At 39.8% G+C, this 26359-nt stretch overlaps 1 protein-coding gene across 2 annotated transcripts; it reads left to right on the top strand.

Moving 5' to 3' along the window:
- The first annotated feature begins 553 nt into the window (after nt 1–553).
- Nucleotides 554–8409, top strand: cibar1 (CBY1 interacting BAR domain containing 1). Of its 2 annotated transcripts, none has more exons than XM_040021378.1 (9): nt 554–739; nt 1284–1518; nt 1620–1688; nt 3181–3282; nt 3518–3523; nt 3720–3824; nt 5357–5470; nt 6387–6506; nt 8019–8409. In XM_040021378.1, exons 1-9 carry the CDS (start codon nt 708–710, stop codon nt 8136–8138), a joined length of 903 nt encoding a protein of 300 aa, XP_039877312.1. In that variant the 5' UTR covers nt 554–707; the 3' UTR covers nt 8139–8409. The 2 variants fall into 2 exon arrangements, with proteins under 2 accessions (XP_039877312.1, XP_039877311.1); XM_040021377.1 differs by lacking the exon at nt 554–739 and adding an exon at nt 835–1124.
- The last annotated feature ends 17950 nt before the right edge of the window (nt 8410–26359 follow it).

Below are 26359 nucleotides of genomic sequence, written 5' to 3'. Positions count from 1 at the left end.
TAAGGAAATCCTTTGCTGCTGTTCTTTATAAAACCCTACATCAACTCCCTTTTTTATGACAGGCGAACACACGTCAGGATGCAGCACACATTTCCGCGTTATTCCTTTGGGATGTCGTTTCTTAATCTAGTATAATAGTGTAATTATCATTGGTTAATGTTATTTGCACTGCTGTTTACTAAAATCTCTTTTTTGTACAATATTATTTTTCAGTAACTTTTTTTCCTCATTTTATCAGTTTTGTATATAAAATTTTGCGCCATCTCACATTATAATCGTGTGTGTCTATGGTACTTTTAACAGTGTTGCCTCTGTTTGTCTGTTTGTCTATTTATCTATCGAGGTCATCCCTGTAATAGGTAGAGTAGATTATTACATTAGACATGATTGCATACCTGTCCATTTTCCGTCATCTTGAGAAGCTGTAGCTGTAAAGAAAAAGCAACTTTTTCAGTGGCTTCAAAGAAAAGTAAAGAAATAAAAAAAGAGAGAGAGAGAAAGATGGAGCGCTTACAGCTATAACGACTCCATCTCCCAGGATTCCTTTTTGCACTCCTAAAGCGGAAACGCTGGAGGGACTCCATGGAAACGGTCCACTGGCGTGCTTGCCTGATAGAAAAGAGCGTTCATTGATAGCTAGCTAACGTAAAATCAGAGATTCTATCAACGCGGATCTACCCGAACATATTTCACACCGTGTGCCTGCAATGATGAGCCGTACGCCTGACGCGAGCGCGAGGTAAGAAAGATCCCACCCGTCAAACACATCCCGTGTTATTTAGTGGGGAGAGTTAACGTTAGCATTAACAAAATAATCGGACGTACTGTACATAAAGGTACATAAAGGTAGGCTAGCAGTTAACTAGTTAACCTGTGTCGTCACGCTTCTCATCGATAAACTGCACTCATAACGAGTTATTTGTTCGTCGGTTAAGCCATAGTTAGTGATGCTATATAGCTATAGAGTCACTATTCACTGAACGGGCATGTGTTTATAATACTAAAGCAGCGCACTTACTAGTTTAGCTGTTTTATTGCATGCAGCTGGTCGAGTGACCGTATAACCAAAGAGTAATGGAGCGAAGGATAACAAGCCAGGATGCATCGCATCTACAGGATGTTTTGTATGGATTGCTACTTGCATTTAGATGAAACAGCAATAAGTAATTTTCACAGGCCTTGTGCAAAATAGACGTTTATCGTTTTCCCTACTCAAATATATGAAACCGTTTATAAAATTATGTTTCATTACTGCTGTTGATGTTCTCCTTTATCCTTTCCAGGGATAACCAGACAAGGAGGATCCAAGAGAACATCACCAATGTGGAGAAACATTTTGGACAGATGTGCCAACTCTTTGCTGCCTATGTCAGTAAGACAGCCAAGGTACGAGACAAGGCAGACCTTCTAGTCCGGGAAATTAGCCTGTATGCAGACACCGAAACACCAAGCCTTAAGAGGGGGATGAAGCAGTATGCTGACCATCTGGCCAAGATTCAAGATTATCGTCAAGCTCAGGTGGACCTCCTTGAATCCTTACCATCAATCATTATTTCGTGTTCATATCCATAATTTAAATATTGGGTAGAAGAGAAACTAATGCAGAGCTGGTCTTGTAGGTGGAACGACTTGAATCTAAAATCATAGAGCCATTAAAAAGCTATGGAGCTGTGGTGAAACGGAAAAGGGTAAGTTTTACTGCAGCCTACTGCCATGTTGACACTGATTTGAACCACACATCCATCCAATAAGGTGCGCTGGAGCCTATCCCAGCTGTCATAAAGCAGGATTTGGAGTACAACCTGGACAGGTAATCAGGTTGTCACAGGGCCAACAAGGATTTTAGTGAATTTTTTCAGTGCCTTGTTGTGACTTTTTCTGTCAGATATTTGCGTGTTAAAATCCAAGATTTTACACACAAATTCATAAATAAATTTGTGAAATTTTGCAATAGTGTCGCTAAATGAATAATTCATTTCAATTCAATTTTATTTATATAGCACCAAATCACAACAACAGTTGCCTCAAGGCACTTTATATTGTACAGTAGATCCTAAAATAATAGATACAGAGAAAAACCTAACAATCTTATGACCCCCTATGAGCAAGCACTTTGGCAACAGTGGGAAGGAAAAACTCCCTTTTAACAGGAAGAAACCTCCAGCAGAACCAGGCTCAGGGAGGGGCGGGGCCATCTGCTGTGACCAGTTGGGGTGAGAGAAGGAAGACAGGATAAAGACATGCTGTGGAAGAGAGACTAAGAGAAGAGGGAGAACAGAGATTAATAGCAGGTACGATTCAATGCAGAGAGGTCTATTAACACATAGTGAGTGAGAAAGATGACTGGAAAGGAAAAACTCAGTGCATCATGGGAGTCCCCCGGCAGCCAACATCTATTGCAGCATAACTAAGGGAGGATTCAGGGTCACCTGGTCCAGCCCTAACTATATGCTTTAGCAAAAAGGAATGTTTTAAGCCTAATCTTAAAAGTAGAGATAGTGTCTGTCTCCTGAATCCAAACGGGAAGCTGGTTCCACAGAAGAGGGCCCTGAAAACTGAAGGCTCTCCCTCCCATTCTACTTTTAAATACTCTAGGAACAACAGGTAAGCCTGGATGAAGGAGCCTAGGGGGCAGTGAGGGACGCAGAACAATTTGCTGTTGGTGTCATTACTATGGCAAAGGCACATGAGGGCAGTATTGTCTTAATGATAACATATCACTACCTCTACAAGCCACTTTGACCCATTGCCAGCACTCTTCTCTGCTAACCACTATTTTTTTTTTAAGTATATCAAGAAGACATCCTGTGGTATTTCACAGACGCCGCACTACTGTCCAAATTGTCTTAAGTAAATGTTTGCCTTGTTTGGCTTTTAGTCCTTGTCTGTGTTTACTTGTATTCTGCTCTTGCATGCATTCATTCATTTTAATTTTTAAAAAAGTGTGCCCTCTCCTTCAATATGCTCAACGGCTAAAGTCACAGAGCAATTAAAAACCTATGGTTGACAGTACAGTTGAAGATAAACCAAAAACTTGCACAACAGGATCTACTGGAGATCCTGATCCTCACTGATGCACACCAAATTCTTATATGTTAAGTCATGTTTAGCAAACTGTGCATTACACGCTACCACTATTAATTCTTTTGATAACTTCTGGGAATTTGTGTATCCGTGCAGGAGGATCTGAAGACTACTCAGAGTGCCAGAGACAGAGAAGCCAAACAGATGGCTCAGCTCGAGAGGACCAGGCAGAGAAACCCCTCAGACAGGCAGATCATTGTATCCTTGACTTGTTTCTCTTCAGTTCTTTAAATCTCTCTCTGATACCAGATTGACAAAAAGGCTTCAGTGTTACAACAGCCATCTGTATAAATAATCAAATGAATGCCTGCTAATATCAATTCAATTCTTCGTTAGTTATAGACATCAGCTTAGAGCTGTTTGAAATGTTTGTTGTGCCAAGTTTGGACAGTTTAAGCTTATATTTCTTAAGTTTCCTTGACTGAGCTTTCAGTCTCAGGTGCGTCCCATGTAATATGTGTTTTCATCAGTGGTAATGTATGAATAGAAATATGAAAAACATTCCAGAAACAAACTCACAAGCACAGTGTAAATTCTTTACAAGAGCTTAAACCAGTTGGACATTGCACCTGACTTATTTTAGTCTGTTATGTTTTGAGTTGAGTTTTATATGTATATATTGTTTTTGCCGTTAGGCTGAGAGTGAACTCCAGAGAGCCACCATGGATGCCACACGGACCACGAAGCAGCTGGAGGAGACCATCGATGAGTTTGAGAGGCAGAAGATCCAAGACATCAAGGTTTACTTTCTGTGCACCTCAGATTATTAAGTACTGGCTTCAAACTTGCATTAAAGCATTCACACTTGAGAATTTTAAAGAAAACATATTTAATTAGTAAAAATTTGGAACCGTTAAAATGCAATAGGAATGAGTAACTTATAAAAAAGACCGAATGACAACTGACCCGACCTGTATGTAGTACAGTTAATGTTATTTTAAACTATAAATAATAAACCTAAATACATAAGTTTACAGTTTAAACAACTGAATTATCAAAAAATATGATTTTGAGCTGTGTTTAACACGGTCACTAATAGAGGAAAGGATGCAACATTCAACATTTTGTTACAGGTCAGATACTTAAATCCTTATATTAAATTCAGTTATGATAGCTTTTAATTGTAAACATAGAAATTAAGATGGGAATGATTGAACAGGCAAGCAGTACTTGACTACAGAGTAACAAATGGCCACATCTGCCGTTCACAGCAACTACTTGCAGACTTTTATGTCGATCGTGGTTCTTTGGACGTAGCATGGAAATATCTGGAAAGATTTCCCTGTTGTGACCATGTTTCACCCTCAGTTAATGGTGTAGAATTGTAGAGGCGTGCCACTGGTGTGTATGTATGTGTATGTGTAACATACATATGAACGAGCAATCATTGCATTTGATTTATGAGCGTTAAAAACTGACGTACGTTCATGAACCGATCTCGATCATGAAGTTTTTATATATAATTTTTTTATATATTTTTGTGTTTTTATATTTAAGTTTTTATATTTAAGTGTGTATATATATATATATATATATATATATATATATTAGTACAAATCTTGGTTTAATTAATATTGAACTAGTCTGATGATGATAACAGTTTGGTTTGGATAACTCTGGTGAAAGGAAGATTATTATAATTATTGCTGTCTGCAGTAATTTATATTTCATAGATTTGCTTTGACTTAGTAACCCATATGGAAAAGAAATAGTAAAAACTTATATGTGATTACTCATGAAAATGGCCACTTTCATGAGTAAATCATATAAGGCTTACATGATTTACTCATGAAAGTGGCCACTTTCTCATTACTTTCATACATTGTTTTAGTAAGTATCCAAAACATACAAGTTTCATTATATAATTTTTCAAGGGATCTTATATCTGTTTTCACTCTTATATGCTTTTCATACAAGTTTCACACAAGACAGATACAAACTTTATAAGATTTATATATATCTTTTCCATATGGGAACCATGCACATACACATGCACATACAGCCCAACATGCACAAGAACAATGTCAGAGGTGGGGAAAAGCAGAAGTAACAGTAGTGCAGGGCCTGTTGCAATAGGGCTAGCATGTGTGCGGCGACTGTGGACAACCAAACAGCCCCACGTAGGATTTACTGTGATATGTAGAAAGATATCAGCTGATTTTGTGGACTGTCTGGACTGATCCTGTGCTCTGTCTGCTGTCACAGTGCACTGGTCTGTCTGGTCCATATTGAAATATTCAGTATTTGATATTCGTGTCTTCTCTCACTGTAGAAAATCTTTTGTGAGTTTGTGACAGTGGAAATGTCATTCCACGCCAAGGCTTTGGAGGTGTACACCCTGGCCTACCAAAGCATTCAAAGTGTGGACGAGGAGGAGGACTTGGAGGTAAGTTGATGCTCTGCTCAACAGTGGCCTTGGCCTTAGCCAAATGGACATACTGAGGTTAAAAATGTACATAAATGTATATACATCGTCAGGTTATTTTAATACATCGGTAATAACACGGTCTTATGCACCCATCTTTCTTTGAGTCAATGCTCGTACATGCACACACCCTTTAATTTACGTCAGCGTTTGAAGTAACCTGCATTGAATTCTACACAATTCATTCAGTCATGCTAACTGGGTTGCTTGTGTTTACAATTTAATGAGAGGTTTGCTGTATTATTTTTAAGAGAGAAAGCGCGTCCTGAAAAAACAAAGGATCAATGATGTTCGTCGAGCAACGTTCCTCCTGCAGTTGCCCTTGTGTTATTTTCCTCCACCCCTCGCTATCTCATCTGTGTGTTTTTGCACTGAATCATTTGCCTTCCATTCATATGGAAGCAAAACTCCTCATCGAGACAAGGCTGTTTTTCAGTGACTCATAGTACAAAGCATGGGAGATTGAATCATCTGAAACGGGCACAATGACAGGCATGCAGATAATCCTGATCGAGAACCATGGCTGAATTTGTTTTCTACACAGTGAAAACCACTGGGGTGGTTTCAGCAGTAGTTTGTGTTTGCTATGAAAATAATAGTTTTGGAGCTGGTTTAAGGACATGTGTGACATTAACAGACTGTCATTGCTGTCGGTGACTTTTGTTGTAGAGTATTTTTACTTTCTCTATCTGTTTGTGTGTTTTTATCCGAGTCCCTACTTTTAATGCATTGTAAATAAAATACCCTGAATTTAACCTATATGACCTTATTGTACTGTTTGCTATGCCCCGTGGGCTTGTGTACAGGTGCTGCTTCCATTCAGTTTTGTCTCTATAGAAAAGTACCTCTTTTCAGCCCCTCTTACTGTCTCTGGCAGGTGTTCAGGAGTTCTCTGCACCCCCCCGACTACCAGTCACGCTTAGACATAGTGCGAGCTAATTCCAAAACTTCCCTTGATCGGACCGGGTCCTTCCTGAACTCAACAGGGACATTACAGGTAAGATACAGTCAGTGATTAAAAGCTCCAATACAGAGACAAGAATTCCCCAACAAGTATCTGTAATGCCATTCCTTTTCACCTTTGGCTTTGAGTGTTGCACAAGTTTCATTGCGATGATAAAATTCAAAATTCCCTTCTTCCTGTTGTGAGCTCAGAAGTCTTTCTCATACCACTCATACGTGCTTGATAACAGTGAGTCTTATCAGTAGTTGCAATGATTATGCGTGGAATCACCCTGGCCATCAATCGGTGTTGTTTTTTTGTTACCCATGACATTGCATCCAAGGAACATCACGCATTTCCTCCTGCATTCAGTTTTACCCCAGGATCTTAACAGTGACACTGCACTGTTTTGTGATTTCATTTAATTTTTTTATATATTTGCATTCTAGACTACAATTTCTCACTAATTGACAAATAAGAATTTGATATTTTTAATTAACTGTTTTCCGTGGGTCTCGTGGAGTCTGTTGAAATGTAGTGTCTACACTGTAGACTCTACAGTATCTACAGATGCCCATATTGGAACTTGCAGATACAGATTGCTGTACGCAGCTGTCACTAGAATATGCCTCAGATATGTGTTGCGTCACATCTTGAGATCATACTTTGGCTTCGCTGATTAGGTTTGATTTTTATCTGAGAGAAATTTGCAATCACTGCTAAACAGAAACGACATTTGCAGTCAGGAAAAAGAGGATTTATGACCCTGTTTGCATTAAGGATGAAGCCAGAATGGAAAGTTGAAAGTAGAGCATGTTAGTGGACATGGAGAAAGTGTCCTCATTCTTACATGAATACCGTTCACACAATAAGGAAGGTACTTTTGCTTCCTGGAGCCAGACTTTCTTATAATTTTTACAGTGGTCTTGAGCAGTAGTTCTCCAGGCTTTATGGTTTCTCTGTGTTTTTTATTTGGACATTGGCTACTTTTTCACTCATTTGCAGTGCAATGTGGATTTTTTTAAAGGCATCCAACATTAAGAAAAGAGCTTTGAATGTCCTTCAAGAAGCCTGAAGAACTATTCCTGAAAACTACTTAAAGGCATTACCAAAAAGTATGAATAAAGATGCCAGATATTGACTTTCAAGCTTGTTAAAACTGTACAAATTCTGTTTTTGATTTATGTAAAAGGTAAAGACACAGGGAAGTGTTGGCACGTTTAAAAACAATCTTTTTCCACGTATATTTGCACATATATGGAAATGTGTGTGTACATATATCTATGTTTGCTTATGTTTCATCTATGTAAGCAAATTACAAAGAAATAATGGGTAACCCAAAACTTACACAGTACTGTATAAATACATAAGTCAACCCTCATGAGAAGTTAATGTGAGGAATGTGGTCTCAGCACACTTTGCGGTGTGTTTACACCTACCCTTCATTGTTTCTACTAACAACCGCGACTGAAGAAACAAAGCAAAAAAACAGATTCCTTGGAAGTTGAGCTTAATGATTACCTGCCAGGCGTTTTAGTTGCATTGACTGTTTATTTGTTGTCACAGCAACAAAGAGCTGGTAGTCGTCAGACGAGAAAAGAGGAGGAGGAGGAGGAAGAGGAGGATGAAGATGAATCCGAAGAGGATGTTGACGAGGATGAAGACGACACAGATGATGAAAATTAAATACTCAAATTGTTTGGTTTTGATTTTATGATAACAGAAAGATTAAAAGGCAATTTATAAATGAAAAGCAGCCTCATTGCCAAAACCACATCACACATCTGCTCTGAGCAGTATTGCAGTGGTAGTGTTGTAGCGCCGTGATGCTTTGTAAGAGATCTACAATTTGTAATCCAGGCTCCTGTTGTCTTTGCTAGACTTTTATATAACACAGAATAAAATGTGCATTATTGGTCGCTTGCATTTAAGAATAAAAATATATTTTTATGCTTTGCATTGTTTCAGTGAATCAGTTTTTCTATAATAAGCATACCCTCTCTCCCTCTACATAAAAATGTCGACAGAGAGGTTGATTGTTATTTTAGAAATTGTTTGGCGAGTGAATCAGTCTAAGTGACAGTAGTTACGTGACGACTGCAGTTAAAAGTGACTCATCTCTTCCACAGACATGCAAAAATGGTACAAATGAGTTCGGGAACATTTTGCACTGCACTGTCTGTGTTCATCTGGAAAAAAAAAACCTTGGTGTATGTGTGCATTATGTGTAATTTGAGATGTGCCTCTCTGTATATGGCACTTCATGAAGCCAATTACGTGCATGTGGGTTACATTATGTGTTGTCTGCCACTGTGTCGGCTGATGGCCGTCCTGCATGAGTCACTCAACACATTTTATGTTCCTCATCTGCCAGTGTCATGATGAATTCTTTTCTGCCTTTGGTTTTATGCACACAAACACATCTGTACCATTATCTGTTCAACACACATGATATGTGCACACTTTGACACCTTTTTTTTTTTTAATAAGTACAAGGGCGACCAAAAGCAACAGCAACACTTATTTTCTCGGCGACGGAGATAAAAGCTGCGTAGGTGGCGTGTCATAAGCCCTCCGCGTAACAGCACCCTAATGCATATAAAGGTTAATGTGTGTGGCATTGCAAACATGGCCACGCTAACAACGCACTCACGTACCAGTTCAACTTTGGTGTACTGTGGATCTGAATGGCCTGCGTTGCAATGAGTCATCGCCTATAAAATGTGTGTTTGTGTGAGGGAGTGAGTCAGAAAGCTTTTCCAATCGCAGATAAACCTAAAGGCTCCACTCCCTGATCGCAGCATAAGAAGGGACAAGGATTTGTGCGAGAAAAGAGCCTGAAAGGAACATGAAGAGTCATGCGCTTTAAGCAGAAAAACAGGGTCTGGCCATTTTCGGTCTAGAGTCAAAGGTACACAAGTAGGCAAGAGTTGGTTATGAGTCACTATCTTAAAACAAAGGTTGAATAACAAACACGGCGAGCAATTCAAACAACAAGATGCAAAGAGAAAGGAGGAGGGCTGTGGGGTGAAAGAAGGACAGTTGAAAGAGGTCAGTCACACCTCCTGGTCCTTATTGACTCTGACTCATTGCCCCTCAGCACCGAGCCACAGCTATCAAATTTAACACCCACATCACATGTCAATTGCTGCACGGCTCATTGCAGTTACTTTCACATTCTGCGTCTTTCATTTGAGCTTCATGTCAAAGTTCCCAGAAACCTTCCCATGTTCCGCAGGTATTTCTTGTTTCGGCATCAAATTGTTACGCATTCGTCAGATGTTTGCCATACTCAACATTAATTTCATTCTTTCAGTGTGCACAAAAAAATGATCAATCAAACAAAAAAATTATTTAAAAAATCCTGCTTCTTCCAATTTTTGAAAAAGCTGAGCCACTCCTAAACACCACTAGAGGGCGATGTTTAAAAGTTTTGTTACCTGCGCTGTTCACCTCAGAAAACTGATATGGAGACACTGTGTTCTTTTTAAGCTTGTGGGTAGCTGTGGTGTATGGATTTAGCTTCAGGCATCGCATATGCATTTCTTAGCCTGCAAAGCCTAGCTTTTAGCATTCATACAACATTTTACAGCATGTATTACTTAACCGTGTCCCAACACTGTTAATGACTCAGTCATTCTGGCCTCCACCTTGTTTGGGGTTAACAGGTTTTGCAAAAAAATAATAAAAGGCCGATCCTCGATGGAGTCTACCAGTTCATTTATACGTAATGTGATTTAGTCCTTCTGGCATGCACCGACATTAAAAACAACCGCAAAACAGGTGGGAATTCACTTTTTCACCTCAGAAGGCTAACACAGTTTGACAGCTGAGCTGCAGCCCTTTCTGAATTTTTCTTTTCCTGAAGCTTCGCACGTTCAGGAATGTGCAAATGTACACAGTGTATAGGGGAAAGATTCATGGGTCAAATCTAATAGAGTCAGTATTTATGGCGCCGAAGTCTAGGGCTGCGTCTCCTATAGATCAAGCGCACAAAGAGCTAAGGATTCCCTCCTCTCTCCTTCTGACTCATCTGCAGTCATCCCCAGTGATGAGTGTGCCTCGCTCTGTCAGTGCTCGAGTGTATTTGAAGTGCAAAAGCCACAAAAGTGAGTGCTTTATTTGTGTATGTGCCAACATAGCTCCGAGATCTCAATTGTGTCGCAATATTTTAATAGAGCAGGTAATTTACATGTCTGTGTCTCGTGTGTGTGAACATCTATAGAAGTGCATGTAAATGCACACGAATGTGTGCTGCACAGCCCTACAGTACAGTTGTTTAGAATATTAAATACAGTGCCGTGCTGGCGGCTGCTATAAAATCAAGAGGCAGCATAGCCGGAGTGTGACTCACACACTGACTCACTGACAGCACTGCCATGGCGTGTGTATGTCTCGGTGCATGTGTGTGTATGTGTGAGAAAGAGTGCGTCTCACACTAAGTGGTTTCTCTGGCAGACCTGCTGTGTGTTGCTGGTGTTCGAAGAAGTCTAAATCTTGCCACATTTGCTGGATCTCACACCAGCATGCAATGCTGTGTGTCTATATTTGTTTTGGTTTTTCTATAAGAGAATATTTGTTACATGTAGAAAAGTCAGAGGATCCACAAACTATACTGAGTACCAGTAAATTCAGCCTTCGCACGGGCATTGCGAGTTAATTCACTGAAAACAGCCATGCAGAGAGAGGTAAACTCACTCAAGTGTTTATGATCCACAACATTTACAATTTGTTTATTCTCATTTAGGCCCAATCAGAGCTGAGTTAGATAACCCAGTGTAATAGATCCAGGTACACACCTGGGGACAAAGGGGACAAACTTACTGAAGAACTAAAAAAGTGCATAAATGCCAAGAGATGAATAATTTATCTATATTAATGCAGGAGGAAGCTCGTGTTTGTGAAAAGGCTGTCATGATAGGTTTTAAGACTTGTTTGCAGAGAAAAATTGCACGAGCTGCAATGATTATTATTCTCAGTTGTGTTAATTAAGGTTCCACTGACTCAAACGTGACAGGCATTTTTGTTCATCAGATAAAAAAAGCAAAGCACATGGATTTCTCTTAAATGAGGAAATAGACTCGTTGCTATTAGTGCACACTGACTGAATATGCTTACAAGTGTAGTCGACCCCCCTAAAAAGGCTCCTGAGGAGACCAGAAAACCTTGAAAAGTCCTTCCAGTTATTTTTCGACTGTGATGCACCGCTTGTGTTTGAAAAACTTTTTAAAAATGTAATTTAAGGGAACTTTTTATGCTTATTGAATCCCCCTCCCCCCGCAGCTATATACATGTGTTGTGCCTTTTTATGTATCTAAGCAAGTTTTCATGGGAAACAGGAGCACTGTATGCGTGCTTTCAGTCATGTCGTGTTGCCACTGTGAGACCAGACTTCAAGGTGCTCCCAAATGTCTTGTTTACATGTATACAGAAGGAGCTCATCCTCCTACTTCCCTGATTTATGCACCAACATGAAAGGCAGTGAACTTGTTGTCAAGGGCAGTAACTCATAACAGTTATTGTACAGTATCTGCCGCGTATTCCGGGATTGCAGGTAAAACTCTAAATCACTGTGCTCTACACGAGGGGTATAGTAATGTAAGCTTCTGTTGGTATGTGTCAACTCTGGAACAGAATATTATTTGACGGCAATAAAGTCAGCGTGACTTCTCGTTTGCTTTCAGATGCCTGATAGCAGCGTCATTTGGTTATTCCCGCTATGCATTGTTTGCAAAAGAATAAGGGGGAAGTGGGAAACCTGGTATTTATGTCCATGTGGGTGCGTTTTTTTCTACAGACCAAACAAAAAGTAAAATTACGAAAAAGGCCAACCATGCTTGCGGAAAGGATTACTTATCCTGTTAAGAGTTTGATTTAAACTGAGATTAGAAGATTTAAGGTCACTTTCCAAGTAAATATTAGACATGGAATTAATTAAGTCTAATATTAAATATTCTTTGATATACGGTGCAACAATAGAAAGACGTGGTGAAACGAAGTGCCTTAGATACGAGTGCATAACACAGCTGTTAAGTCATGTTTGCTAAACGGCTTCAGATACTCGCGTGTATCTGCTGGACTTGATATCCAGGTTTGGCTTCTTACTCTACCTACTAATCTGTTTAACCCTGTAGCTGTGTAGATGTTGAAATCATCTGCTTTTAAAGGAAGAGAAAAAACGGGAAATTAATAAGGACACTGTACACAATGTAGAAAAACTGCATTCTATGCTGATGTTTTATTGGGACTCCAGCTCAGGAACTGCTGCTAACATCTTGGTGCCAAATACCACAAGGCCCTTCAAGGGGTCTTTTAGAGGTCACGCTAAAAGACCACCATGGTAGGCACTGGTGGTCTTTGTTTATGGTCATTATTGTTATTTGTTTTTCGTTTTGCGCTAAGGTCTAAAATTCCCCAGAATAATGAAGAATTTTGTCAACAATCAAAATTTGAAAGATGCAAACCACGATCACATTTCCTGCACCCTCCTTATATAAGCATGGGACTCATATGGGTCGTAAACATGAACAAAGTTATCAGGCTTATTTTGCCTAGTAGCAAAAACTGTCACCTATGGATAAACTTTGTCACATTAAATAAAAAATGTGGATTATCGGTATATATTTTGTAAGACAGATAAGAAATTTAGTAAAGAGTAAAATGATCAGAAGCAATGGATGTTACTTTGACTTACAATGACAGAAGTGAGCAACTTCTTTCTCTACAGTTTATGCACTGCACAGGCTGCTTTTTCCAGGCACAGCAGCGAGGCAGACCTTGACATGGCTCTGCATAAGAGCTTTAGCCTCGGCGTGTAGCGCTGTGTGTAGGTCTGTGTGTGTATTCAAAATTCTCTGTGTCTGCCTTGTTGTTCTGTCTCGTGCCTATCATCAGCCAGCAGCCTCATATCTGTGGATCCTTGTAAGCCATTTTAGGTGGTGGCCAATTTCAGCCTCATGCCAGGTGAGCAGCAAATGTCTCTATAGTCAACCAACAACTTCCTGTTATAGTGCTACATTTAACCTGCTGTACATCAGCCTTATTAGTTCTGCAGTGCATCACTAGTTCTGTAAACAGTTTCTGAATCTTAGTTACAAAATTATTTAACCATTTTACTGTTTCTATGTCATAAGTTGTATTTTGCATTTACACCAAGAACCAAACCTGATACAAATATGCCAACGCATCAAGATGAAAATCATGATAGCATCCATCTTTACAGGCTTTAAGCAGCCAAACTGTTCAAGTGAAGAACTGCAGGTGTGAATATGTCACACGGTCCATCCAGTATTTTTATAAAGTGTATAGCTAGCTACACTGGCTGCTTACAGCTTTGAAAGCCAGTTATCCATCTTTCATGCTTATTTAGTGTGCTATGGTTCACTTATTACATGAAATTAGCTCATGGTAGATGGTGATAGACAGATGGTTTATTCAAAAAACCTGAATTTTTTTGAAAGCCCAAACAGTTCACAAGGCTGACTTGCCGAAATGTTTCTGTCAAAATTTTCTAAGTCAGGCAATTCCCATTTGATGACAGAGGTCAGTAATTTGCACCAGAGGTACACTTCAACTGTGAGAGACAGAATGTGAAAAAAAAATCCATGAATCCACATGGTAGGATTTGTAAAGAATTTATTCGTAAATCAGGGTGGAAAATAAGTATTTGGTCAATAACAAAAATACAACTCAATACTTTGTAACATAACCTTTGTTGGCAATAACAGAGGTCAAACGTTTACTATAGGTCTTTACCAGGTTTGCACACACAGTAGCTGGTATTTTGGCCCATTCCTCCATGCAGATCTTCTCGAGAGCAGTGATGTTTTGGGGCTGTCGCCAAGCAACACGGACTTTCAACTCCCGCCACAGATTTTCTATGGGGTTGAGGTCTGGAGACTGGCTAGGCCACTCCAGGACTTTCAAATGCTTCTTACGGAGCCACTCCTTAGTTGCTCGGGCGGTGTGTTTTGGATCATTGTCATGTTGGAAGACCCAGCCTCGTTTCATCTTCAAAGTTCTCACTGATGGAAGGAGGTTTTGGCTCAAAATCTCACGATACATGGCCCCATTCATTCTGTCCTTAACACGGATCAGTCGTCCTGTCCCCTTGGCAGAAAAACAGCCCCATAGCATGATGTTTCCACCCCCATGCTTCACAGTAGGTATGGTGTTCTTGGGATGCAACTCAGTATTCTTCTTCCTCCAAACACGACGAGTTGAGTTTATACCAAAAAGTTCTACTTTGGTTTCATCTGACCACATGACATTCTCCCAATCCTCTGCTGTATCATCCATGTGCTCTCTGGCAAACTTCAGACGGGCCTGGACATGCACTGGCTTCAGCAGCGGAACACGTCTGGCACTGCGGGATTTGATTCCCTGCCGTTGTAGTGTGTTACTGATGGTGACCTTTGTTACTTTGGTCCCAGCTCTCTGCAGGTCATTCACCAGGTCCCCCCGTGTGGTTCTGGGATCTTTGCTCACCGTTCTCATGATCATTTTGACCCCACGGGATGAGATCTTGCGTGGAGCCCCAGATGGAGGGAGATTATCAGTGGTCTTGTATGTCTTCCATTTTCTGATGATTGCTCCCACAGTTGATTTTTTCACACCAAGCTGCTTGCCTATTGTAGATTCACTCTTCCCAGTCTGGTGCAGGTCTACAATACTTTTCCTGGTGTCCTTCGAAAGCTCTTTGGTCTTGGCCATGGCGGAGTTTGGAGTCTGACTGTTTGAGGCTGTGGACAGGTGTCTTTTATACAGATGATGAGTTCAAACAGGTGCCATTCACACAGTTAACGAGTGGGGGACAGAAAAGCTTCTTACAGAAGACGTTACAGGTCTGTGAGAGCCAGAGATTTTCCTTGTTTGATGTGACCAAATACTTATTTTCCACCCTGATTTACGAATAAATTCTTTACAAATCCTACCATGTGGATTCATGGATTTTTTTTTCACATTCTGTCTCTCACAGTTGAAGTGTACCTCTGGTGCAAATTACTGACCTCTGTCATCATTTTAAGTGGGGGAACTTGCATTAGTCACACCTGGATAAAGTCCCAAATGATTATTTTAGATTTAGCTCAAAATTGTACCTAGTTACATGTATGACGATGGCTTAGCCCAATACTTTTTTCCATATAGTATAATCAATACTATATTTTTTGCACGACTAAAATAAAATGTTGCTATTTGTGTCTAGAAGGAGGTGGAACTATCTTGCAAGCTTCCTGTAGGTTAATTCTAATTGACCAACGGCAATTTTAATATAGTGTGATTAATAGAGGTGAACAGACTCTCTGTAGATGGCTGGTTTCTGTATATCAGACCAGCTTCTGAAAGAAAAACAAAGAATACAAAGCACTACAGAAACTCCAAACGACATATATATAACATTAGTGTTGTTGTATTTTTCCCTCTTTTTAAACAGGGCTTGAACCTGGCACACTTTTCAAGCCTTATTTACGGTATAATTTACAAGAATGTGTGAAGTGGCTAAACGTGCACAGAGCGTCATAAGGAGCGGAAAAATATTAGTCTGCATTCTTGCTCAACAAAGACAGCTTTCTCCTTCCACGTTTTGAAAAATCTGAACACAGCGTTTCCCCTTAATGCTCGTGCTGCCCATGCCCCCGCCCTCTCACTCTCCCTAAGTAGAAAAATAAAGTGAAACTAAAGACAGAATGTGACATGAGAAGCTGTCAGGCCTAGCTCGGGTCAACAGCAGGGGGTCAAAGCTACAGAGTTATTGAGAGAAGTGTTAAGCGTCTCTCAGGGACACTTTGTTACATGACATCATGGTGAAAAGGGAGGATGAGCTGTTTGCATGTTTGCGCATACATTTACAATTTTTACAAGGGTGAGAAGAGTCCATCAGGCAAGCTAGTCCGTCCTCGTGTAGACTTTACTGACCTCCTCACGATCCTTCACTGATTATTACACAACATGTCAAAACAGAGACAGGAAGCCAGCTACAGCAGTGCAACCTGTCTTTTAAAAATACAGTCAAATAGAAAATGCAGTAGCATCACACAATAAGAAAGAGAGGAGAATCACGCACAGACTCTCAGACCCAAGAGGACATTTATAGAAGAAAAAAAAATGTGTGAACATATAAACAAATGCTTTCACCTACACACACACACACACACACACACATATAAATAGAGACACAACAGTGGCTATGAAACAGCCTGGGAACAGCTAGTCCACTAATGAGGTCTATCCCATGAGGATTTAGTACTGCACAGAGGAATGCAGGCTCATGACTGACCTGCCCTGTCACACACACACACACACACACACACACAGATGGAGGAACTTTACTGTCCGAGAGCTACCCTCTTACACATGAATGAGAAGTGGTAGAGGGTATCCAAGACTAGGGTACTTATAATCTGGTTGGTAGTGCGCTGGAAACAAACATAACAAGCACACTGGGGAATTTGACACTAATTTGAGACGAGAGCAGCGCGGGCAGGGAAAAAAGGGGGGAACGGGCTAAGAAAACAGAATGAGAAGAGAGAATAAATAAACAAGGGCACAGTCGGGTCAGAGAGACACAGAGAGAGGGACACTGAGTTATGAGGATATGAATCTCAGAGTTTTATTTGCACTTAACATTTGTTCTCAGGACTGGCTCATGATGTGGATGTGAGAGCCAAAACGAGTGAGTTTACTAGAACAGATCTGGTGTCTGAAGCAGACAGACCCCCATCACTGGTGGCCCGCTGACGATGCCTGCTGCTAGCTGAGAGACAGACAGCATGGGTGTCCATCTCCGTCAGAACTCTCTCACATAACAAACCAATGTGTTCTCCACTAGTGAAAGTACAACTTTGAGATAAATAACTTTATAAACTAAGTTTGTTTTGAACAAGCGTTACAGTATATGAACCGTGTGGCATAAAAGCAAACAATCTCTACTGTGTTCAAATTATGCTGAAGAAACTCTGGATTTACAATTTAAGATGTTTGCACCACACTACAAAATGATTGTGTCTTCTCTTACAATAAACAATGAGCTGCTCCCCAAAATGTATGATAATTTGAGCATTTCGTGATAATTAGTGGTGATAATCAGCACAGGCATTATCTTTAGGTTCAAATATGTAGCCTGCGCCTTTGTTTATTCTCACATGATAAGATACGTCTTTTCACACCTTCCCGGCCCATGTTTGTTGCGATAATGACGAATGGGATGAGAACGTTTTGTTCTCCCAACACTTGTCGCTCATTTGTTCATTGTTTACACTTCAACTATTAACGCGGATATTTTTTAGAGCTTGTGAGACAATAGTAAAAGATCTTGAGAATGCATTTCAACTTGTATTTCCTTTTTGCACTCCACACGGGCTGTTTATGTGCACCCAGCAAAAGCCCACTCGAACGAGATGCTTCAATGCTGCTCAGACTGCCAGTATCAAAAATTATGCCCTTTGCTTCTGAATTTCAAATTAAAATAGTTACATTAATGTGTTACCTTAATCAGGTCACATTTTTCAGTAATGGAGTAATGTAAGGCATTACTGTGCCAAATTCAACAATCACATTAGAGTTACAATTATGTCCTTGCTTGCATTACTAAATTCCTAGATTATCTGCTTTAAGGGTGGATAGAAAGGCAAGAAAAAACATACCTTTGTCTTCCTGCACACTTGTGCTGCAATTGGCTGAGTTCTTCAGCAGGGAGGAGAAAAATGCTGGACCGGTCAACAACATTTGAGGAGTGGAATGGTTACTGGTTGGTTATCAGTTAACTGTGATCTGCAGTTAATTATTTAACTTGGCTCATTTATATCAGAAGAAATTAAATTATTAAAAAAGAAGAAATCAAATGACAAATCAAAATGTTGTAGGTTGAAGCTACAGCTTATGTAACACCTCCCCCTGAAACAACAGTATGAATGAACTGCATCTTTAACATCTGGCTTAAATACAGAATCACGACTGAAGAAGAAAGAAAAGATATATATGAAAGCTGTGTCCAGGACAGAAAGAACTGCATTTTACTGCTACCACAACATCATCTTTGTAAGCATCTGCACAGTCAGCAGGCTAACAAAATTAGCCAAGAGCCCAGAGTGATGTTAAAGCTGAAGGTATGCAGAACCCAGTCCAGTAGCCAGAATTGGATCTTCAAGAGGTAACAAAAGCAATGATGATCAGTCATGTGTGTACTCATTAAGATTTGTGTTAGTGTGTAAATTTAAGTTGTTAACTGGTAATTATGTAGCAATCCATTTCTGGCACATGTTACAGAGTAATGCACAAGTATTGTAGCCTAATGACTAGGGTAACAAATTATTTTCTCCAGGGAATAATTAAGGAATATAATGCAATTTACAGGGCACGAGAAAAAGAATCATCCAGTTTCAAAGTGTTTTTATTCCTCAGCCGTTCAGCCGTTAGAAAGAGGGGATTTGTTCGTTTCACAGGGTCCTGGTAAGCAGCATAATTACACTAGTGGCTGCAGTGACTTTGAACGTGCTCGCAAAGTATGGGATATGTGTTGTGCGTCCAGAAGGGGAAACATATATTGAGCAGCATGTTTTAAAATTTACCACAAGTTTGTATGTCTGTTACTTTAAAGAAATATAGCTTTTTGAAAGTGGATGATTCTTTTTGATACATACTTTGTGATACATTGTGTGAAACATTACATTTATTGAGTAAAGGCCCAAACACAGATGATAAAATATTAAATAGCAATAGTAATATGCAGAAAACATAGTTTCCTATTTTTTATTATGGACATCTTCTTAGTTCCACATGTTGTGACAGACAACGCTTTCTATTTAATGCTAAAGATAAAGTACTTCCTGCATAGCAGTGACCTGAATTTTGTGGGTATTCTGCCAGATTTTGACCTGATAACAATGTTTAGGGATGGAAGAGTTTATAATCACCATGAAAGAAACTTGACTATGTTTAATGTCATGAAAATCCTTTTAATACTTCACAAATTTCTCTTACAACCACAAATGGTTATCTTGCAGTGCCTCTAGGGGATATTTCAAAGGAATGACCAAAGTCATTATGATTCATCATAGGCTCATGAGCTGTCTCCACAGTGGCAATACATCCAGCAGATATGTTTTACTGTGGAAGTTATATTTCTTGAGAGAAGGCTCTCTGATAACTGTTCAAATATTTTTTCAAAAACAAACATTATGTTCACTACACCAAAAGGATCTCAACAAAGTCACTAATGGATTCATTCTGTAGTCACCATAATTTCCTTTTTAAATGGAATTAAAATGCAACAGCTATTGAGAAATCTTAGTGTAAACTCGAGCTGTGGCCAATGAGACCAACTCTATAACTGAGCTGTAGAGTTGCATTACGAGTGTGTGTCTGTTCAGTGCAATGGTCTGGTTATTGTTAATTATTACAGGTTTCATTAATGCTATATAGCATTGTTCGTGTGCTGACACTACCCTAGAAATGACTGCATTTTACTAATGTGTACACATCCCCTGAAATAAACACTGGGCCACTGCTAATCGTCCATGTGTCAGCCATGCGTAATACCATGTCACAGCCCCCATGCATCTTGAATGCCTTCCAGGTCTTTGTTTTGGAAAATGTGGCAGAGGTTGCCATGGAGCCTGTGTTTGATCTTTTGTAATTAACCGAGTCCATTGATTGCACAACGCTTTGCCCTGGCTCATCTCCGTCAGCGGGCAGCCCCGGACATCTTGTTGAACACCACAATAACCACCGTTTATGCAGTCACCTACCCGCAGTGATTTAACCTTACATGGCCTAACAGCGATGAAAGGAGCACAGGAAGTGGAGGGGGGGTAGGGAAATAAAGATAATTTGAGTATTTAGCAAAACTGAGGTTTACTGTTTAAGACATATTTTGATTCTGAGCTTTGTTAAGTGATTACTGTTGATTACTCTGGTGATTACTTTGTTTGTGATGGTGCAAGTTGTTACAAACCACATATTGACTCACAGTCAATCATTCCATTTTAAGCTGATTTTGCAGATAAAAATTAATTCTTTTATTTTAAAAAAACTTGTTTTTGTTTTTTTGGTTTGTTTGTTTTTGGGGAGGGTAGCTGGCTTGCTGCTAATTTGACCTACTTGTCATCAACCAAACTACAGACCTGCTATTATACATTCAAAATTAAAACCTTACACTAAACTGCGCATACAGCTGTTGAATTACTGAGGATTTGTCATTATGGTTTTGTCCCCTTGTAGATATGACTCAAATTCCTCTGAAAGGCAGTCACTATATCCACAGTTTCATGCTGAGGAAGCTCTAAAAGGTGACCACATCCCTCTGTTTGGTTATTGTCCCTCAGTGGTTCAGTCACTGTGTCATGATGAATGTCTGTCACACAGGCTGGTTTCAGTCAATTAGCCCAGCCTCACAACCCCAGAGGTGGCAATCTTGTGCTCACATGGCCCATCAGGGGCGACCTTCACATGAGGGACTGAGCTTCACCGCACTATGGCCAAGCCCTGGGGTGGGAAACTGCCTACTCTGGCCAGGGTCAGGACAGTGTGAGAGGTAAAAGGATGGATATGAGGATGAGCTTGTAATTACTAGAGAAAGCACTGATTTTGTTTTGTTTTTTGGACCTTAAAAATGTGTGAAATTAAAGGCAGTAGCTAAATTAAATTCTTTACCTGTTTTAGTACTACACATGATGTTGTTGTTTTTTTATGTTTGTTTGCTCGTTTGTTTGGGGTTTTTTTGCTAATTTTATCTGACTGACGTGAGAAGAGTCTTTTTTCTTCCTGAACATAACACACTATGATCTTAATCGGGTAATTGTCTCCAGGGGATTTCCAGTGAAATGAATTTCTCCTTTTCCTGGGCTTGGTCTTTGAAAGTGTTTGCAGAATGGCGCAATAACCCCACAGCCGAGTTTATATCATAACCACAATTAATGCCATTACATGGAACCTAGATGATGTAGACATGCTAGACTCCATGATTTGTGTCTGGACTTTCCCAAAGCTGCGGTGAAAATAAACTTTTTATTTCTTGCTTAGTAATCCTAGGTCACTGAGGGTATATCCCTTGAAGCAAAAGTAGGAGTGGCTCAGTGAATCTGAAGGCTGGAAATAAAATATGTAACAGCAGACCACCCATCATAAAGCCACGGTACAAGAATGAAAAATTCACCAGATTTTTACCAATGCACATTTCAGGATAAACTGCGGTTTATATGCTGGAGGAGATTGTTGTGATCTATAAGCCAAATAATGCTAAGATCATGCAGTGTTATACCGTTTACAAGCTTTGACGATCATTAAGCAGGGGCGTGTTATGAAACTAAGGTCTGCTTGTGTTAGAGTCCACTAAAAGCATTGGAATATGTGCGAGCAGCCTCGCTGCAGTAAAATGAGGTGTTTCTAATTTGAGGGCTGTTAAATTGAAATAAATGGAAAAGCAATTCTGAAATGCAGTGAATTGCCTTGGATGAATTTCCAAAAGCTGTTTACTGCATTTTTCTCTGTGCGAGAGTGTGTGTGAAGTTTTAAAGCGCTGGTTGCTGCACAGTTGTGCAACTGCGGCCCATTTGCCCAAAGCAAATAGCAACATTCTAAGAAAGAGGAAAGGGGGGTTGTGCATTGCAAATGTTCTTTTTTTGCATGTTTTTCCTTTCCATTTTCCACTAATGTCATTTGCGTTTAATCTGCAGGGTTTGCACAATTTTCTGTTTCACTTGACGTTGAGCAACACTTTGATAAAGATCACAAACAGTTGTGGTACTCCTTTCAAAAACACCTCCCTGAAATGCGCAAAGGCCTGGATCTGAATCATGTGTAGTACCTTTTTAATAGCGTTTTAATCATAGTGTACAGTGACAGTCTATCAGCGGTTCTCGAGATTTTTGAAGAGGTCATCTGGTTTGCACAAATGCATTGCTAAATAGGTGTTGGCTCAACTTGTAAGAGCCTGTAAGTCTGCTTGCATTCCTGCATAACCACGGTTTGCTGGTGAAAGCTTAATGTGGTGTACTCACTGAATGGAAACTAATCCAAATGCCATTTGATTAAATATTGTGCAAAATATTGACCTGTACACAATAATACGTAATGCACTGAAAATGAAATGAACTTGAATCTATAAAAAGGAATCTTAAAGCAGTCCATCTAGATGTAGGTATAAATCTAAATTAGATTGGCTTTATCCGTCAGTAAAAATGGACCTCAAAACAACAGGAAAGCGGAACACCTGTGTTGAAAGTCAAATATGAAGGATGATGAAACAGATGTTTCAGCAACAAGGTAACCCTGTCAACACTGAACTAACCAATACCATTTGTGTATACATGTGTGTTTGTGTACCCTTGTGGAGGGGTAATATCCGCTCTGCCTTCCTGGTAAACCTTTGTTTACTGTCAGCTCCGCAGTCAGAGCGATTTTACCAGAAGTCTAAAGCCACAGGAGGAGGTGCACAAATGGGATCACCAGTAGGGGAACTACTGAGGCTCTGATTTCAGATCACTTTTTCGATTTCCACTCCTGATGTAAAGAAACAAAAAAAAAACCATACTGCAGGCAAGTTTATTTAGTTCGAGAAGTGACTTTTTTTGCCCTGTGCCACTGTAACTGAGTCGTTTCACCAATGGGAATCCTGTGTTTACTGACCACACAAACAGCACTCAGTGCCTGGTACCAAGATTGCTTACAGTCACTAAGCATACATATGTCAGTCTATTAGTCAGTGCACTTCCCCATGTGGTGGCATACGGATGTCTGCTCCTCCCAATATCAGGATGTTAAGTCAGTCATCTGTTCAGTGGTTCTCCTCTGCCCAGTCTAATGCTGGTGGAAAATCATCCTGTTTTACTGTCACATGTTCTTAATTGCTGTCCTGTGGCAACAAATATGGGCAGCTTCAAGGGGGAATGAGTGCAGAAATGAGAAATGGTGGTTTGGCAGTGTAATTATAGAATCTGACTGCTGTTTGTTCTGAGCGCCTTGCACGAGATAAGACTCGTGAACAGTATTTTATGAGGAAGTCCTTTTATGTTTCTTTTATCTACCCAGCTGCAGATATCACACACTGCTGTGCAAAAGTCTTGAGCCACACCTTGGTTTTTTAGATTTTTTCTTTTCAAGGGCTCAGACTTTCCTGTAGTTTTTGAGTAAAATGTTATTGAGCAATAGTTCTCCAGGTATTCTGAAGTTGATCTTTGGACAGTGGCTGTTTTTCAGCCCAGTCCTTATTCCTGACCATTTTCAGACAAATCTTATTTTTTGGTTTATTAAGCCACTTAAGACTCACCTATGAATTGATCATAACAAAAAATAACACCTTACTCAAAGGGCTGAATGACTGTTGTCTGTATTCAGGCACTTTGCTGCTAGATGCATGTTGCAAAAACTTTCCATTTCTTTAGTTGAATCTGTGAAAAATGGAAAAGATCACCCAGTTTGACAGCCATTAGATTCTATTTTTGCACAGATATGGGGATTCCCCATGTGATATTAGCTGAAAACCTGATATGCAGTGAGTTCTTCAAAAAAGGGAGGAAACTGAGGATAAAAGAAGAAGCAGTAAACCTAAAAAACTATCTATAGCAGATGAACATTATCTGGAAGTCATGTCCTTAAGAAATAGAAAAAAAATTCCAGCAAAGACCTGACACCGCATTTTAGAGATGTATCTGGCTCTTCGGCTGATCCAGCTACTGTATACTGAAACCTCATCAGAATTGGTCTCAGTGGGAGACTTACTGTCAAGAAGCCATTCTTATGGAAGTGAAACATGGAGAAAAGACTAAGGTATGCCAAATTACCTAAGAACTGGACTCCGTGGGCAACATGTCTTTTCAGGAGTGATGAATCCAAATTTCCATCCAGGGGGCTGGAGCCTATCCTAGCTGTCCTAGCTGTCCTAGCTGTCCTAACTTTCACGGACAAGTCACCAATTTCTTCCAATTTCAACACTGAAGAAGTGTGAGATCATGATGATAGAGAACAGAACAAAAGAAGAGCTTTGGATGTCCTTCAGGAAGACTGAAGAACTATTCCTAAATCCTGTGCTGAAGAAACTGCAAGAAAGCATGTCTAATAGAGTTCATGCTGTGCTGCAAGAAAAGGGTGGTTATTTCAGCCTCATCAGGAGTGTACAAACTGTTTTTGCCTTCATCGCTAGATCTCACTGTGCGTCTTTCCCATTAGCAAAATATAAAATACCATGAAATAAGGGGTGACTCAAAACTTTTGCCCAGTAATTTTAAGAATCTACAAGAATCGAAATCATTATTATGTAAAAAAAAAAAAAAATGTTGAGCCTGCTCAGCAATGCCATTATTCAGTCATGTTTTGTGGCAACGCAGTGAAGAGGCGGGTGGTTGTGCATATTTAGGCACGTATCTGTATGCCTCTAATTGTTTACAATATGACCTTTTCTTGACTTTAATAAGCTGCCCCCACTTTCATGGTATGCTAATTGCAAGTAGCTCATCTCAACTCCGCGTTGCCCACCACATTTTCAGTTTATCAACATATGATGCAACATATTTCATATGTATCCCATTCCAACACCAAAACCCAAGGTCACATTTTAATTGGCTGCAGTGTAGCTCTGATACTCTCATGTTCCCAGTAATGATGGGTTTCCGAGCTGAGCGAATTTGTAACCACCCTCTTGTCACTTGAGTCATCGCGCCCTGTGCAATCCTTTGTCTGCTAGTCTGTACAAGGCATAACCAACAGACAGCAGAGCTTTTGAAATGCAGCAAATTTGAAATGTAAAAATGTTCCCTTTTTTTGTGTTTGATTAATGCCGCAGACCACACACTGTGTGGGGGAGCTGTGGAATTTTTTTTTTTTCCCTTAATAAGCACGTTTCAGGTCAAAACAGGCTGTTTTCTTTTCATACATATTCATGTTGCAGTGTCTGTGAAAACAGGCATGTCTGAATCATCATAGCACATCACAAGGCAAATGTGTGTGGATGGTTACTTCAAAGTGAATGTCATTTACTTCCCAACAGAAAATCACTGAAAATTATATTCATTATCTGACTCTAACAAGCTTTCGGTTTTCCAGTTCTTCATTACACTGCTGTGTGAAATCATTCCTTTTGGGTTTTTTATGCACAGTTCAAACAAATCTGTAGCTCGAAACTTTTTCAGAGCTACATTACGAACAGACACTTCATTGTCCACGAAGCTGAGTTAAAACTTCCCCATGAATAAAACAAGGTTTAGTCATAAATTCATGCATTTCAACAATAAGAGCGTCTGCTGTGCGCAGAGACTGAGGCACGCCATAGAGAGAACGTTTTTTATCTTTCTCCAGCAATGCTTCTGCCATGACTCTTGGACAATAAAGGAAGCACTGGAAAGTATGCTCCTGCTCCGGATTACACATTCCACTTTCACTTTGAGATATCTTATCTTGACAAATGTCTTTACAAACATGTTTCTGACTGCTCAAGCCTATATTAGGCATTGAATGCTCTCCTGTATACACCAGATGAGACAAAGACACCAATCTTAAATACCTGGTACGCCACATTAAACAACAGATTAACACAGATGACCCACAGAACTGCTGAGTTATCACTGCAGGAGCTTCAGGACTTGTACAGAGTCCACATGTTAAAGCTTTCCTGACTAATATTTGTCTCTTTCTCACCGCAGTCCCTGCTGTTTTTGGATTAACTGTATTTTCACTTTTTAAGTAGCAGCATAATTCTTGTCAAAATGATTCTCTCGGTTATTTGTAGAGTGCTGTGTTGATGTTACATTAGATAACACCAGTCAGGAACTGAGGAAGAATATATATAGAGAGGGAGAGACAAATTTGGGTCCACTGTGTCTTAACATACACTAATACTTAATCTTTAAATTCAGCTGTTTTCAGTCATATTGCCACAGGTGAGTAAATTCATCATCTAGCCGTGCAGTCTAACTTTA

Source organism: Simochromis diagramma, unplaced genomic scaffold (assembly GCF_900408965.1).
Source record: "Simochromis diagramma unplaced genomic scaffold, fSimDia1.1 OVJJ01000753.1, whole genome shotgun sequence".
Lineage (NCBI taxonomy): Eukaryota > Metazoa > Chordata > Actinopteri > Cichliformes > Cichlidae > Simochromis > Simochromis diagramma.
The sequence above is the reverse complement of the archived record's forward strand: the minus strand, read 5'-3'. Positions and strand labels throughout refer to the sequence as shown.